At 38.1% G+C, this 14,806-nt stretch overlaps 1 protein-coding gene across 16 annotated transcripts in view; it reads left to right on the top strand.

The window, feature by feature from the left end:
- The window catches only part of KDM6A (lysine demethylase 6A), a 120,590-nt gene extending 107,745 nt beyond the window's left edge, over positions 1–12,845 (top strand). For 8 of the 16 annotated variants that reach the window (XM_035315966.1, XM_035315962.1, XM_035315963.1 and 5 more), the window contains 4 exons: positions 9–196; positions 1,443–1,584; positions 6,684–6,810; positions 7,720–12,845. In XM_035315966.1, the coding sequence (XP_035171857.1) occupies positions 9–196; positions 1,443–1,584; positions 6,684–6,810; positions 7,720–8,016 (754 nt within the window). In that variant the 3' untranslated portion in view covers positions 8,017–12,845. The remainder of the gene's footprint in view (positions 1–8; positions 197–1,442; positions 1,585–6,683; positions 6,811–7,719) is intronic. The other 8 variants (XM_035315967.1, XM_035315964.1, XM_035315965.1 and 5 more) reach the window with 3 other exon arrangements.
- The last annotated feature ends 1,961 nt before the right edge of the window (positions 12,846–14,806 follow it).

The raw sequence follows: 14,806 nt of genomic DNA, 5'->3' as shown, positions 1-14,806 counted from the left end.
TCTTTCAGGAACAATATGAATTTCCTAATGGGGTCTTGGTGGCCAAACTTGGAGGATTTGTATGAAGCCAATGTCCCAGTTTATAGGTTTATTCAAAGACCAGGGGATTTGGTGTGGATAAATGCTGGCACTGTTCACTGGGTTCAGGCTATCGGTTGGTGCAACAACATCGCTTGGAACGTTGGCCCTCTTACAGGTATGGTTGAATAGTGTGTTTGCTGAACTACAGAAGTAAGGTCATATATAAGCCGTGGAACCTGCCATTTCTTAATAACACATTTGCTAGATAAAAAAACGAATGTACATTTTTTTAAACATTTTGGTGTCTTGAAGCATTAACTAATTTCACTGGGAAGAGGAAGTGAAAGCAGCAACAATGCAGTCACTGTACTCCTCTATTTAATGGACTTACAGAAATTACAATTGTGTAGCAAACACTAGCGGAATAAAGTTTTGAGATGAATTCATACACTCTGTTTTGTAGGCCACTTTCTTACATTTCTCTCCCCAAACTTGTTCCACCCGAAAGACTGTGCTACAGCTTACATATGAATTGAAGACTTGTCTAATCTCACTTTTTCAGGACAAGAGATGCCTAATGGCTCCTTAGTGAAAGCGTCAGGAAATGCAGACAGTTGATTAAAAAAAAATCTAAATGAAGGAATGTAAGATTTTTCAGGCCTACTGCTCTGGAAGCCTTTATTTTTGAACCATGGTTTAGGAAGACTTTTAGATGTGAAGATGGAAAAAAGTTGACAGCAAAAATAAGGAGTTTCTGTTAGGAATTTGGACAGAATGTCCAAAAAAAACCCACAGTTTTCTTGAACAGCTTAATTTGTATCTTTATTTCATTATGGTGCAATAAATAGGGTATCTCCAGGATTATATGATCAATTGATACAGATGTCACATGTTCAGTCACAGTAAGTTTTGCAAAACGTTTTTTTAAAAAGGGTGGGGTGGGGTGAGTAGGCTGCTTCATGAAAAAGTCTGACTCACTGCACGAACCTCTCAAGGTGCAGTCTTCCTTTTCAAATTATGTGCTGTAGCACTGTAAAATGATAAAGAATATGCAGACATGGCAAAAGTCTGCAAGATGCAGATATTTCAAATGTAGATTTTTTTTTATCTCAAATGTTTGAGAAATTATTTAAGTAACCCTTTTTGAATTGGTGTTCTTTGTTCAGCATAGAAATTGAACAGTTGTAAGTTCTTGTTTTCACAGGTGGTTGTTACTACTGTGGTATTATGTTCTCTCAGCTTCTGAAATACCATAAATACACGTTTTGGAGATTTTTTAAAAAAATTTAAATGTAGTTGCAGTGAATAGGCTGTTTAACCTCACCCTAAAAAGTCTAGATTTTATGTATAATCGAATTATTTTGGATTCAGTTGGTACTTATTTGTTAACTTGACTAATTACTTCTGTGATTTTTATATAGCCTGTCAATACAAATTGGCAGTGGAACGGTACGAGTGGAATAAACTTCAGAGCGTAAAGTCCATAGTACCCATGGTTCATCTTTCATGGAATATGGCTCGAAATATCAAGGTCTCAGATCCAAAGCTTTTTGAAATGATAAAGTAAGTTTTATTTTAACATTCCCTATATCCATTTCCCCTTCAACCATAAAACAAGAGTTAATCTGTAAATATCCCTCGTAAGACTTGTGTTCCTGAGAATCAAGCCAAAATGATTTGATAGTCTGTTTTTTAAAGAACCCATTTGTTGATATCATTGATTGTAATGTCTTGTTTGTGATGATACTGTGACATAGCTTGAGAATGATCTAATTAACTTCTGTTGTTAAATATGCAATAGACTCCAATACAGCAGTTTACAGAAGTAGTTGACTTATACTCTGAACAAGTTTTGTTGTCTATACCGTAAGAAATAACAAATTTAGGTCATCGGTCGAAATGTTAGAATGATTAGTTATTTTTACGGCAAAGTTAAACTGGTGTTTACATTTCTAGAATGTCTGTTTAGTTAAGGCTCACACACTGTCATTTGGAGATCGAATATAAATTTTTAAACAAGGCCAAGTAGGAATTGGAAAGCCCCCTTCCCTTTCCTCGCTCTTCTGAACAATGAACTGATGTGTAAAATGATACTTGAGCATAGTCACATTTCTCATACACTTACTTCAAAATGCAGAAATATTCCTGACTCAGAGCATCTTTTGTAATGTTTTTAAAAGAGTGCTACTTCAAGCAAATATAAATCATTAAATCCAGGCTGAGGAATAAATGGACATTTCAGCATATATCATAGGCTTGTCCCAAAGAAAGTGGAGGAATGAATTCCAAAATAAATGACTCATCATGAGAATGCTATGGTTACAGCTCTCTGTTTTTCTTCAACCAACCAAAAGAGCTTTTAGCTTAGGCACTTTCTACAAGCATTGAATTCTTCTTTCATTTGACAAGTAAGATGGTAACTATAAGGCACAAGAGTGTTGCAGGTTGAAGAGAGGTTTGTAGTAACTGCATAACTAGGTTTTGGAATGGCACTTAAATATGAATACTTTTTTTAAACGTATCAACCAATATCTAGATGGAAGGAAAATCTTTGTTGAGTGTTTGACAGTCTTGCCCCTTAAATTAAGTTATGGGCAATCACAGTCAGGATGCTAGCTGTTAAAAAGGGAGAAGAGGAATTGAGTAGGCTACGGTTAGAATTGAAAAATGGGAAATGAATAAGTGTTGGGAAGGAGGAAACCAGTAAGTCCATTATAAAAAAAAAAAACAAAACTTATTTCACAGGTTATCTTTATTTATCTTCCCAAGCCCAGCAGGTATTGTAAATCTCAGAAGAGCTCTGGAATGTTTTTGGCAAAATAAGATTTTATAATAATTTGGGAACTGTATTTTGCATTCGTACAAGGGTGGTTTTCTTTTGTTGTTTTGTTTTTGTTTTTTGGCCATGGTTTAGATTTAAAAGGAGAAAAGCATGACTAAGCTGGGCATCTTTCTCCAAGAGAATATCTTAAATTGTTGTGAAGAAATACAGGGAACAAAATTGATGTTTCCTATTGTCTTTGTTTGATAGCAGCTGAGATTTTTGTAGTGAGATACCTAAATTTTGGGTGTACTTTACAAATAAGGTTGCTGAGTGCTGATAGAAACTTTGGTCATAAGTACACTTGGTTTTCCATGCTACTGATACCACTTCTGGTTTACTTAGATTAAGCTCTCAGTCTAAGTTGTCAACTAAATCCCAAGTTCCATGTTTTGCATGCAAAGGAGGGGAAGAAGACCCAATGATGAGCTCTAGTATGTGACATCTAGGAACAGTAACCTCACATAACTCTTCACTGTGGTTGCTGCCCTAGTTATGATATAGCTGTAGCTAGAAATGGTTGTCACCAGCATACACAGTCTAATATACTAGACTTTGGCCTTATATAGACAGTGGAAATGCGGGAATTGTCACAAATCCCCATACGATAAGAGAGAAAATGCACAACTTTCCCTGGAACTGCTGCTTTGGAGGAGAATAGCACCAGCTGGCAAGTAGCTTTCATCCTGTGCTGCCTAGATGTTACTATATACAAAATAAAGACTTTTGTGGGTTTATATTTGTGTGTATATATGTGTATAAAAACATCTAAGGAATAGTGGTTCCTGATACAGCTGATTCAATTTCAAGTTGAATAGCTAACTGTTCATTTGTCATCAGGAAAAAAAAACATGTATCAGTGACATGGCTGTCATCTTTTTTACCAAAGCAGAGGTCCATATATCTCAAATTATGACACTGAAGATATCACAAGTGTTTAGATAGCTTGACTTCTGTCTCTGGGGCTTCTTAGGTATCAGAGTATCACAAAAGAACAGCTTCTGGAAAATGATGAAAAGTAGTTTGTAATTCCAATTTGAAAGATAAATACAAGTGTGTCTCACTAGGTTATCTGAGAAGAATGCATATAAGTATTCGAAGTAGATTAATGATGAAAAGAAATAGAATAGCAGTAGGAAAAAAAAATCAAAAAAAGCTCTCTGCTTTTCAGAGGAATTTGTAGTCTCCTTGTGTTTTTAGGTAATGTACATCTTAGTGCTGTCTTGCTCTAGATAAAAGACACAGAGCAAAGTCTGAAACTTTCTCGTGAGATGTTTTCTAAAAATTTTATGTTAACAGTAAAATCCTGGGTGGGAATGCAGACAGATAAAATGATTTAAACTTGACTGAGAGAGCACAACCCTCAAAGAAAGAAAATTAACAGAAAACTTAAATGGAAAGACAGAAGGACATTCAGATGCATCTGAGGAAGAGAAAACTTCAGAGAGAGGGGGAACATAGCATAAAGGCCTAAAAAATAATTTCAAAGTAACTGAAATACTAACTCCTTTTACAAAAATAGTTTTTTAAATGTAAAAGACCAAGACATGGGAGAAATGATTTCGCACAAAATCATAAAGCCAGATCACATTTCGGTATCGGTAGGGAAGCCAAATAGCTGGAAGATAAAAAGAAGTCAGTTTTGCATTTCTATTGGAATGGTCTCCACACGTCAGAAGCTTTACTGGTTATCTAAATATTAGAACAGGCTTCTCAGCACACTTTAAAAATCTTCTCTTAAATATCTGAATTTGACCGGACATGATTTACTCATACTCTTTATGTCATACCTATTAAGAGTTTGAGAGAAACGGTCCAGATTTTTTAACTGAATTCCGTGTGGAAGAATAAAGCAAGCCTGCAATACTAAAAGCCTGTACCACTTGCACACCGTGACTCCACTTCAGGAAATTATGGTATGGATTTGCAAAGCGATACTTTGTGTGCTTTCTCCCATTCTTTGATAGCATGAAATAGTTAACGTTTACATTTTCAAGTGCCATTACTCAGATCTGAATTTTAGCCAAGGAGGAGTAATTCACCTCCTAGCTATTGTTTTTGGCTTTGGTTGCAATTTCGGCAAACATTGCAGCAGTGTTATTTGTGGATTACGTTGTGAGCAATTCTTTCTTCACAACCATAACACTAGAAAGCTCTTTGAAAATAACACTTTGAAAACTCTTTGGGAGTGAAGAATGGAGAACAATGGCTAGAAGTGGGTAGATGTGCTTCTAGTTGCTCTTTGACATACCCAAAGACTGTTCCAGATGACAGCAGATGACTGCATAACAATGGTAGCTTTTAAGATTATTTCAAATTGAGCTGTATTGCATAAAAGAATGCTATACCAAATATACTGAACTTGGCAGAAACATTTCTACCTTAGTCTAACATTCAAGTGAGTTAATGCATGAACTATCACATGTGGTTGGCATGACCACCATGAGTGCTGTTAACGCAAACCTGAAAATTGCTGAAGGAGTGAACTGTTAATTTCCTTGAAAATCAGTATATGAAAATGAGTTTAATGTAAAAACAAGCTTTCGGTTGTGGATTATTCTTACAGTGAGGGTATAAATGAAGCCATAGACTTTTTTAGTGAAGATGAACAGTCTGAGTGCAAAACATTGAGAGGAAAGTATCTGAAAGTAAGCCTAAAATTCTATTAACTACTTGGAAAAACATGAAAGAAACATTTGAAAAAAAATACAGAACATAGATATTACGTGTTTAAGGCTTTAAAATGGGAGCAAGATCAAGTTGAAAACATTTTGATGGAACTCGTGAGCACTTTGTTTTCTGTCCAATGTTTATACTTCCCCTTACATTTTTCAATCGTCCTTCTGCATCTAATGAGCATGTAATATAACCACCCTGTGGAGGAGAAAATTAAAGGCTGCAAAGGCAGTGGCTCAAATAAATAAGATAGCTGAGAGCTAAAAATTACTGTAAATAACATTGTAATTTAGAAATCTGGTGACCTATTTTGCTAGCGTGTTTTTCAGTGAATGTATGCAGCTCATACAACGGTAGAAAACAAGTTACATTTTCTGTATACCGTTCTCTTCTGTACTTCTCTCTCTCTCTCTCTCTCTTTTTAATCCTTAGCAGAAGTATGGCAGAGAATTGTTGGTTCTAATTTGTCCAGTTCTTCATTCATAAGTTGTCTTTAAAATTAATTTTTGTACATCTTAATTTTTTCTTTCTTTGAAGGAACTTCCTTTTCTAATACCAACCTGTCCATTCCTGTTTCTTTTACATGGATGATGATGGTTGTTGGTAGATTTTTTTATACTGTGTGTAGACTGATTCATGTCAGAACCTAGATTTCCAGACTTTGAATAACTGAAAATTTGGTACTGTTCATGAAGTAATTGTGTTTTTAGGACGTTAAGTTTTGCAAGCTGTTTGGATAGGCTTTCAGTCATTTACACCAATGTCAGGTTGGTAGTTCAAACTAACTTTTTGCTGATAAATTTATAATTCAAAATAAGTTGCATGCGTTTTTAAAGCCCGCAGTATATTATGTTTTAAAATGTCCATTCATTCCAGTCAAAAACGAAAGATACATACTGTTGCAGGAAAAGAGCCATTACAGAAATGAAATATATTTACAAAGAGGTCCATAATCATGTGGTCTCACTTCTACCTAAGTTATGTGTCCAGGGATTCTTAGTAGCCAGGTGTTTTCTGAAATCCCAGAGGAAGACGAAACTCCAGGTATGGGGTCTTAGATGAAATTCAGGCTATTTGAATCTTGCTTACAAAATGGAATACTAAACTGAATATGCAACTGAATGCCAATGTAGACCTTCCTCTGATCCCGATTTTTTGCTTGCAGGTATTGCCTATTAAGAACTCTCAAACAGTGTCAGACACTGAGGGAAGCTCTGATTACTGCAGGAAAAGAGATTGTCTGGCACGGGCGAGCAAAGGATGAGCCAGCTCATTACTGTAGCATTTGTGAGGTCAGTAAAAACATGTTGGGCTTGTGTACTGTTGTAACATTTATTGAAATTTTGACCCATCTTCTGTTATTGCTGCAAGTTGCAGCATGTGCTTTATGCTCTAAGCACACGTGTGATGCAGTGCTATCTTCAAAGGGTTGATTAAGCTGTTTTGCTAGATACAGGTTGTATTTTACTTCAGTCTGTTCCGCAGTACGTAGGGACTGTTATTCACTAGGTCAAATTTCAATTCTTAGTTCTAAAAAGCTGTTACCCCTTCTTGCCTATAATTTGATCTGCTGAGCTTCAGTTTGAAGGTATATCTGTCTTCATGTCAGAAGTCAACAACAGCCCCAAAAAAGGGAGAATTTAAACTAATTTTCTTTACAGGGCATACCTTTGTACTGAAGGTTTTGATTCTACTTTCTGTTACTAGTTCCTTTAAAGTATTGGATAGTAGTTCTCATGAAGCTTAAAATAAAATGTTTCCCACTCCTTGAAGTTCAGTTTCAAGTTATTTTCTGACCGAGCCTGTGGGGCAGGACGTGTGTGTGACTGAATAGTAAGGGAATAAATCATGACTTTTTTGCAGGCAAATTTGACAAAGGAAAACTAGATACAGTTGTTATAAATATCCACAATACTGAGTGACCAGTATTCAGAGCAAATCCTGCCATGTTAATATTGACCAGAAAGTTTCCTATAGTGCTGTTCATGCATGCATCCAAAGTGCATGCATGTTAGCAGTGGTTTTGGAATATTTCACCTCAGTGCATGAGCCTTAGGAAGATGGACTTTTCCTGAACAAATGTAATTTTTCTCACTATATGCTCAGGATAAGGGTGTAGATCTTAAATCATGAGAGCTGTATTTGCTTTACCTATTTAAAAATGAAATCATAACAGTTGACTTTGTTTCTTGTCTTAATAGGTGGAAGTCTTTGATCTGCTTTTCGTCACTAGTGAGAGCAATTCTCGAAAGACCTATGTTGTACATTGCCAAGACTGTGCAAGGAAGATAAGCACGAACCTGGAAAATTTTGTGGTGCTAGAACAGTACAAAATGGAGGACTTGATGCAAGTCTATGATCAATTTACATTAGTAAGTCAAATTAATAAGTGGATGCATAAATACATGATTTGTAAAGCAGTTGTAGACTGTCTTGGTACTCCACTGTATGAGTACTGTGGACTTTCTGATTCAAATGGAGGTATGGGTTGTATGTGATATTTACAGAACAAAACGCTGCAGAGTCAGATTTATGTGAAATAGTATAGTAACTTACTGCAGAACATAACCACTGAGTTTTCAGGAAAAGTATGATGTTACAATTCATAAAGTTGTGGCTTTAAAAATCCAATAGAGATCACCTGAAGACCATAACTGGATCAGATGGAGATGGGAAGAATCAGGACAGTGAAGCTTGGAGAAACTAGCACCAGGTTCAAGAGCATCTCTAATACATTGGTTGTGGTATGAAGTCAGTATAGCAGCAGAGCATCCTATGCACTCAGACCCCTTCCTCCCCCTCCCTCACCCATCCTCTCCCAAATCAGCACTGTCCTTCTGCTTAGCAAGTGGATGCTCTCAAACAGTTCTGTCTTTGGCTTGGGGCCTCCTTTGCATTTCAATTTAAAGCAAAAAGCCTCTTTGCCATTATAGCTTCGTGCTATACATGGCAGCCTCCTGCTTTGAACTGTGTCAGCACAACTGTCCTAACATTTCACCCAGGTTTCGTTGTTTCAGGCAAAGATGGCTTGTTGGTAATCACAATGAAAGCGATGCTGGATTTATTTATCATAAGCCTTGCCTTCCTGTCAAAGGAGACAAACATTGGACAAAGTGTTATGAGAATTTCATGTTGAATTAAATGCAGCAGCCCAGAAACGGCTGTGCCTTTTGATTCATTTCCAGGTGCTGCAGAAAATGTATGTTTAGACAATTATTTCATGTTACACTAGCATGATTAAGTTGCAACCTTTGAGCTAATGCCTCAGGGTTCAGCAGTAGAGGCTGGTGAGAGAGCAGGTCCATGTCCTCTGAATTGAATTCTCTTCATCGGTCCTGCTGAGCCTGAGGTGGTTGAACTTCAGTTTGTACTTTAGAAACCCATTGTCATTATAGTTTGTGAAATACTGCAATTTTGAAGTGATGATCTGTTACAGAAAAGCATATAAATAAACACCTGCTCTCAAATACACCATCCAATTGAGTGGAATGGGAAAAGAAGGCTTCTGATGGAAAAGAAGGGGGAAGGAGGGAGAAAGGGGGAAGGGTATTTTGTTGTCTGTGTTGATAGTATTATATAGGCAGTGGTGGTGATATAACTGTGCCTAGAACAAGGGTTCTCAACCTGTGAGCAGCTCCCTGACCTACCAAAGCCTATACCTGCAGCCCTGAAGGGCATTCAGAAGTGTTCTGCAGTGAAATTGATGCACACTATCATTTCTTTTAAAAGAGGTTACAGTTTTGATTGAGAAGAGTCATAGCCTTAAGGTAGCATCTCTCAGATTTAGGAGAGAGAGGAGCAGAGGTCTGTGGCAAGTCACAAGACAAAGATAATCTGAGATGGCACAAGCCTAACAGGTTCTGTGTTTGGGGTAAAGTATCAGGAGCGAATATGGGAATCAGCTAGTGTTAGTGTTTTGTAGATAGATACTAGGGTGTGAATGACAGTGTCCTTAGGGACTGTGAGCAGCTTTCTAAAGGGTTCCCACGTCATGACAGAACTGATGGGCAGGAAAAGAGAAGAAAAGCAGGTGCTATCAAAGGTTCAATATTTTTATAGTAATGTTACAAATTGCAGTATTGGGAAATAGATATCTTCTAGACCTCGTCTCCTGAAAGCAGGCAGGAATGAGACACCCAGCTTCCTTCACTCTCAAAGGCACTCTGTTTTTGAGTTTCAGGATTTAAAAAAAATAAATAGAAACTTTGTCCCTATGTCAGAGAATCTAGAGACCCTTTCTACAGATATCCTAACCTCAGGATTATATGTTACTGTTTAGGTGGGGGGTGAAAATGCAGCTCGCAGTGCTTTTGGATAGCCACAAATGGATGACCCACCCATCCCACTGGTAAACAGGTTGAGAATCCCTGTTTTAGAGTACATAGCTAGATCTACAGAAGCCCACACGGAGCTCTTTGCTGCCACAACAGGACTTACTCTGGCAATTCACACAGTATCAACTCAGACATCCTCCCCATCTGCAGCATAGGCAAAATCCTAGTGCGAAGCAGTCATAAAGTATACGTTTTATTAGTTAGCTGGGAAAACGTGCCAGTACCCACTTAATAAGGTCCCGATGTATAAAAACAGTCGTGTTTGACTTCAGACTCTCATGGTTATCGTTTGGACAGATCTTGGTTAAACGACTGAGTTCTGCACCCTTGTAGAAAAGGTAATTTAATGTTTTCTTTTTCAGGCTCCTCCATTGCCATCCTCCTCATCTTGACATTTTTTCATGGACATTAAATGAAAACTTTTCTGATATTCAGGAAGTGACCCAGTTCTGCACCACTGATTTTTGTAGCTATCCCGTAAGGCTGCTGGCTGAAAGCTGTGTCTATGCAACCTTCCAAGTGCGGAGTGTCAACCAACTGGACAGGAGAGAGCACTGCCTCCTACTCCAGAACTCAAAACAAATAAAGCTCATCCAGCTGTACTTCAAAAAAATAATTCCACGTTTTGTATATATCTGACAAAACTGGCAACATTATACAGACTACTGACTTGAAGACCACCTCTTTTGTATTTCTCTGTTTCTGGGCTGATGAGTTGGTTTCAACCATTTTTTTCCCCTTCAGAATTTCCCTTGGAAAAAGTACTAGCTTAGCTGGTCATTTCTTTGTAAGGTAGTTAGAAATTTTAAGTCTTTCTTTGGGCAACTTTTTTTTTTTTTTTTTTTTTTTTTTTTTTTTTTTAATGTGAAGAGTTTGGTGATATAAATTTTTTACTGCTTTTATGTTTTTCTGTCTTGTTTTGAAACCATGACGGTTACACTTTTGGTTCCTAAATAAAATTTAAAACAATTAACAGCCAAGTCACAAAGATAAATGGGTTGCACATAGACTAAGGAATAAACTTCAGATTTGTGATTTTTGTTTCTAATCTTGATGTAAATTTACACTATTTATAAATACATATTTATTGCTTGAAAATATTTGTGAATGGAATGCTGTTATTTTTTCCAGATTACCTGCCATTGAAATTTTAAGGAGTTCTGTAATTTCAAACACTACTCCTATTACATTTTCTATATGTAAATAAAACTGCTTAGCATTGTACAGAAACTTTTATTAAAATTGTTTAATGTTTAAAGTTTTTCTATTGTTTGAGTTTTAAAAAGATTTTATGTACAGTGCCCAGTTTTTGTTCTTTTTTTGAATCTGATTATATATATTTTATATATACTCTTGTGCTTGTGTATATATATAATATATATAGAAATTCGAATATAAATATGTGTATAAAGATTTAGAGACTAAATTTTTCTCGGTTTAAGTTTTACATCTATGGTAGATTTGAGGTGTCTACTGTAAAGTATTGCTTACAAAAGTATGATTATTTTTAAAGAAATATATGGTATGTATCCTCAAGACATAAAATGACCTTCAGACTGGTTTATTGTTAAATTGCACTTTTTGCAATAACAGACCAATAAATAGTTGCTGCCAAAACGTAGTAGTAGAAAATAAGTAATGGCTAAACTTCAAAGCTCTTTGAGAAAATGCCGGGTTTGACAGGAAGTTTGCCACTAGTTTTAGAGGAGAAATGAAAAAGGCGAATTTGAGTTCGGGTGGGGATGGTATCTAGAATTCAACCAAATTGCAACCTATCTATTACGATATGTTCTATTAACAGCTGAAAAAGTTAAGACTGAATCACCTTGGTGTCATTGCTGACCCAGAAAAAAGGACGTTGTTTTGTGGTATTCTATTGTATTTTCACATACTTTGTAATACAAATTCACTGGTAAATTTTTGAAGCACTAGGTTTATTTAGGACAAGTTTATAATATATCATTGTAACAGTTTGCAGTTTTAATTATGGTATTTATTTTAAGTTGCTCCTTTCTCATTAGCTTCTTGAAAATGCATTAAATCTAAATTTCAAAATGGATAGCTTTCTTATCGATCAGAGTTGACTGATGCGGAAGGTTCTGCATCAAACGATTTCTCATAATTTCTCATTAGTGGGGTATGTTAGTGATTGCATTGTTAAATTTTTTGTAATCAATGTGAAGTGTTAAAGGCACAGAGCATGCTAATAGTTTATTTTGAACAAAAAGGATTGCCTCTTACCTTTGTAGCTTCAAATGAAGGGTGTTTTAATGAAGAATCAGTACAGCTTGTCTAATGCTGTTACAACAGTTTAACTTTAGTTATAGATGACTCTTTTTGCTAGTTCATACAGCAGGTGGACAAAAGGGTATCGAGATTCGAGAACAGTATAACAAACGCTCTTTCCAGCAAAATTATCAGCTAGCAGTTAGGAAGCCAGTATTTACAGTTCTGTAAAGATGTAAGTCTCAGCTCTTGATAACAAACTCTACAAATCATAATTTTCTACTTATGTATTTTATGCAGTCATAACTATTGTAATCTTGACAAACCATGCTGCAACTGAAAAGCTACTCCTTTACAGTAGTCCTAAACCCAAATAAAAGCAAGATAACTTACCTCAACTAATGGTAAACAAACAGTCCTCATTTCTCAGTGCTACGATAGAGTATTGCTAACTAGGGAAAGAGCTATTGCGTGCTAATCAAAAGGGCTTTGTACCTTTCCTCCCCTTTGGAAAAGAGGATCTACCATTACCAAGGGAAAAAAAAATAAATCGTATTTCACCAATGAACAGGTAGACCAAATCAGTAGAGCATCAGGCAGTATTGCTCACTCTGCATGAAGGTTTTGTCATGGATTTGAATTGCTGCAGGGCTTTAATATTTTGCAGTTTTAATACTTCTTAATTACACTATGCTCCTAAACTATGGACAGTTTTGATCTATAAGCTGCTATGATTTAGAATGCTTTTGTTTCATTTTATTAAAAAAGCACAAGTTAATATTTTATCAATTGTAGTTATTGTGAAGCAGTTTTGCTTCTTAAATTATGACGCGCATGATGCACGCGAAGCATTTGTAATCTCTGGATATTTCCAGCAGTTTGGGGGCGGGAGGGGGAGGGGAAGGGAGGTGGGATTCCTAAGCAAAATGGAGGGGAATAACTCACCCTAACTCACCTCTTCAGTGAACCTTGAGCTCCACAGCTGAGCCATGACTGCAAGTGAACCTGATTTGGTTGTAGCTACAAATCACTGCAGCAGGCAAATTAAAGATCACAGTGTAAAAGGATGGCCGTGGCCAAAGATAGGACACCTGTTGAATTTTGGAAGGTGCAGGACTAACAGAGGCATGATTAAGATGTGGATAAAACTGATGAGATAAAAATGGGTGTTTACACACACACACACACAAACAAAAGTAATAAAAAGTCGAATTATGATGGGAATTAGAAATAAACCGCAACATTTGCTACACAACTCTGGGTCTGAGGAATGTTCGGGAGGAGCTTGACAGCAAAGAGATCCCGTATGTGGGGAGGAAGGGATAGTCGTGTCTAGGCTTAATTTAAGTTCCTCCACAAATACATTCAACAGAGCATTGGATTTTAAGTTTTCCTTCAGATACGCGATTTGGGATTAGCATCTCAGCTTTTTTGGAGAAGTGAAGTCTCTGGGTGTTTCCGTTTCAGGAGGGGTGTTGGTAGCCATGTAAGTGAGGCCGGTGGTGGCAGGGCTTCTGAAAAGTCCCTGAATTTATATGGCAGGTTACTTGGTGATCCCAAAGACAACGTATTGTGAGTCTATATACCTTTCTACTTGGAGGAAGGATTTTGAAAGTAGCACTAAAATGGTGTTGCTTTGCTGAAATTAGTCTGGCTTATGATGATATCCAGTCAGAGGAAGAAGTAAAACAGCGGGTTAAGGAGATGGAAGATGCAAGGATTCAAACGGGATGTTTTGGAAGACACTGCTCAAGTACAAATTCTATTTGCCATAGGGGACTAGCAAGAGGGCTTTTAGGCCTGAGCTTTATAGGTCAGTGACATTTTGTCTGGATCCATAGCAGAGAGCCAAGGCCCATCTATCCAACAACAGTGATGGTGCCAGCAGACAGACAAGTCTGCAAGGTGGGGAAGCTTCATCTCTTCCACGGCCACGTTACACAGGGTGGGAACCAGGCGGGGGAGGCGCTCAGCTGGGTGATCAGAGGGTGGTTGTTCACCGCTGGGGGAGGTCGATGCCAGCCAGCGTTGGCTGCCTGGGTTGTGGCCACGCTGACAGGAAGGAGAACAGCCGGTGATGATGCCCAGACAAGTTCAAGCTGAAGCTCAGGTTCAAGCAAGCTCAGTGCAGGGCTGCCTACCTGCAGGGCCCCACGGAAGAAGGCACGGGGTGCCAGGGAGGAGGCTGCAAGCAGGGCAGCAATGCGGGCACGAGGCCCACTGGGGCCCCGGGCAGCCTCATTTCGGGGAAGTGTGACACTTTTACCTAGAACTTGGGGAACAAATACATCCTACACATCTGGTAACTAGGGAGAGGGGGTGTTCCGAGGGTGGCTTTTTGGGGGATCAGGTCTCCTTGTCGATGCCAGCAATGCTGCAGAAAACAGCAGGTAGAGAGGGAGAGCAGCCTCCCCGCTGCACCGCAGGCCGAGCAGATGCTGCGGGGGGTTACACGGGGTGCAGCGCTGCCAGGTGAGGCCCAGCAAGCTTAAACAAGGGACACGGGGACAACAACTGATCCAGCAGGAGCTTTGGCCCTGGCTCTGGGGTGGTATCACCAGGCTGGAAGAAGTGAAGCGGGTGTAGACAGCCTTGCTGCAGGGCAGGCCGGGCTCTCCCACAGCTGCGGTGCTGGGGATGGGGCTTTGGGGGCTGTTAGGAGGAGATTGACCATTCAAAGGTCCAAAAGAACAGGCACGGGTGAGGTGCTTGCGTCTCTGTTTACTTT

This window comes from Oxyura jamaicensis, chromosome 1 (assembly GCF_011077185.1).
Source record: "Oxyura jamaicensis isolate SHBP4307 breed ruddy duck chromosome 1, BPBGC_Ojam_1.0, whole genome shotgun sequence".
Classification (NCBI taxonomy): domain Eukaryota; kingdom Metazoa; phylum Chordata; class Aves; order Anseriformes; family Anatidae; genus Oxyura; species Oxyura jamaicensis.
This window is presented reverse-complemented; position numbering and strand designations above follow the sequence as displayed.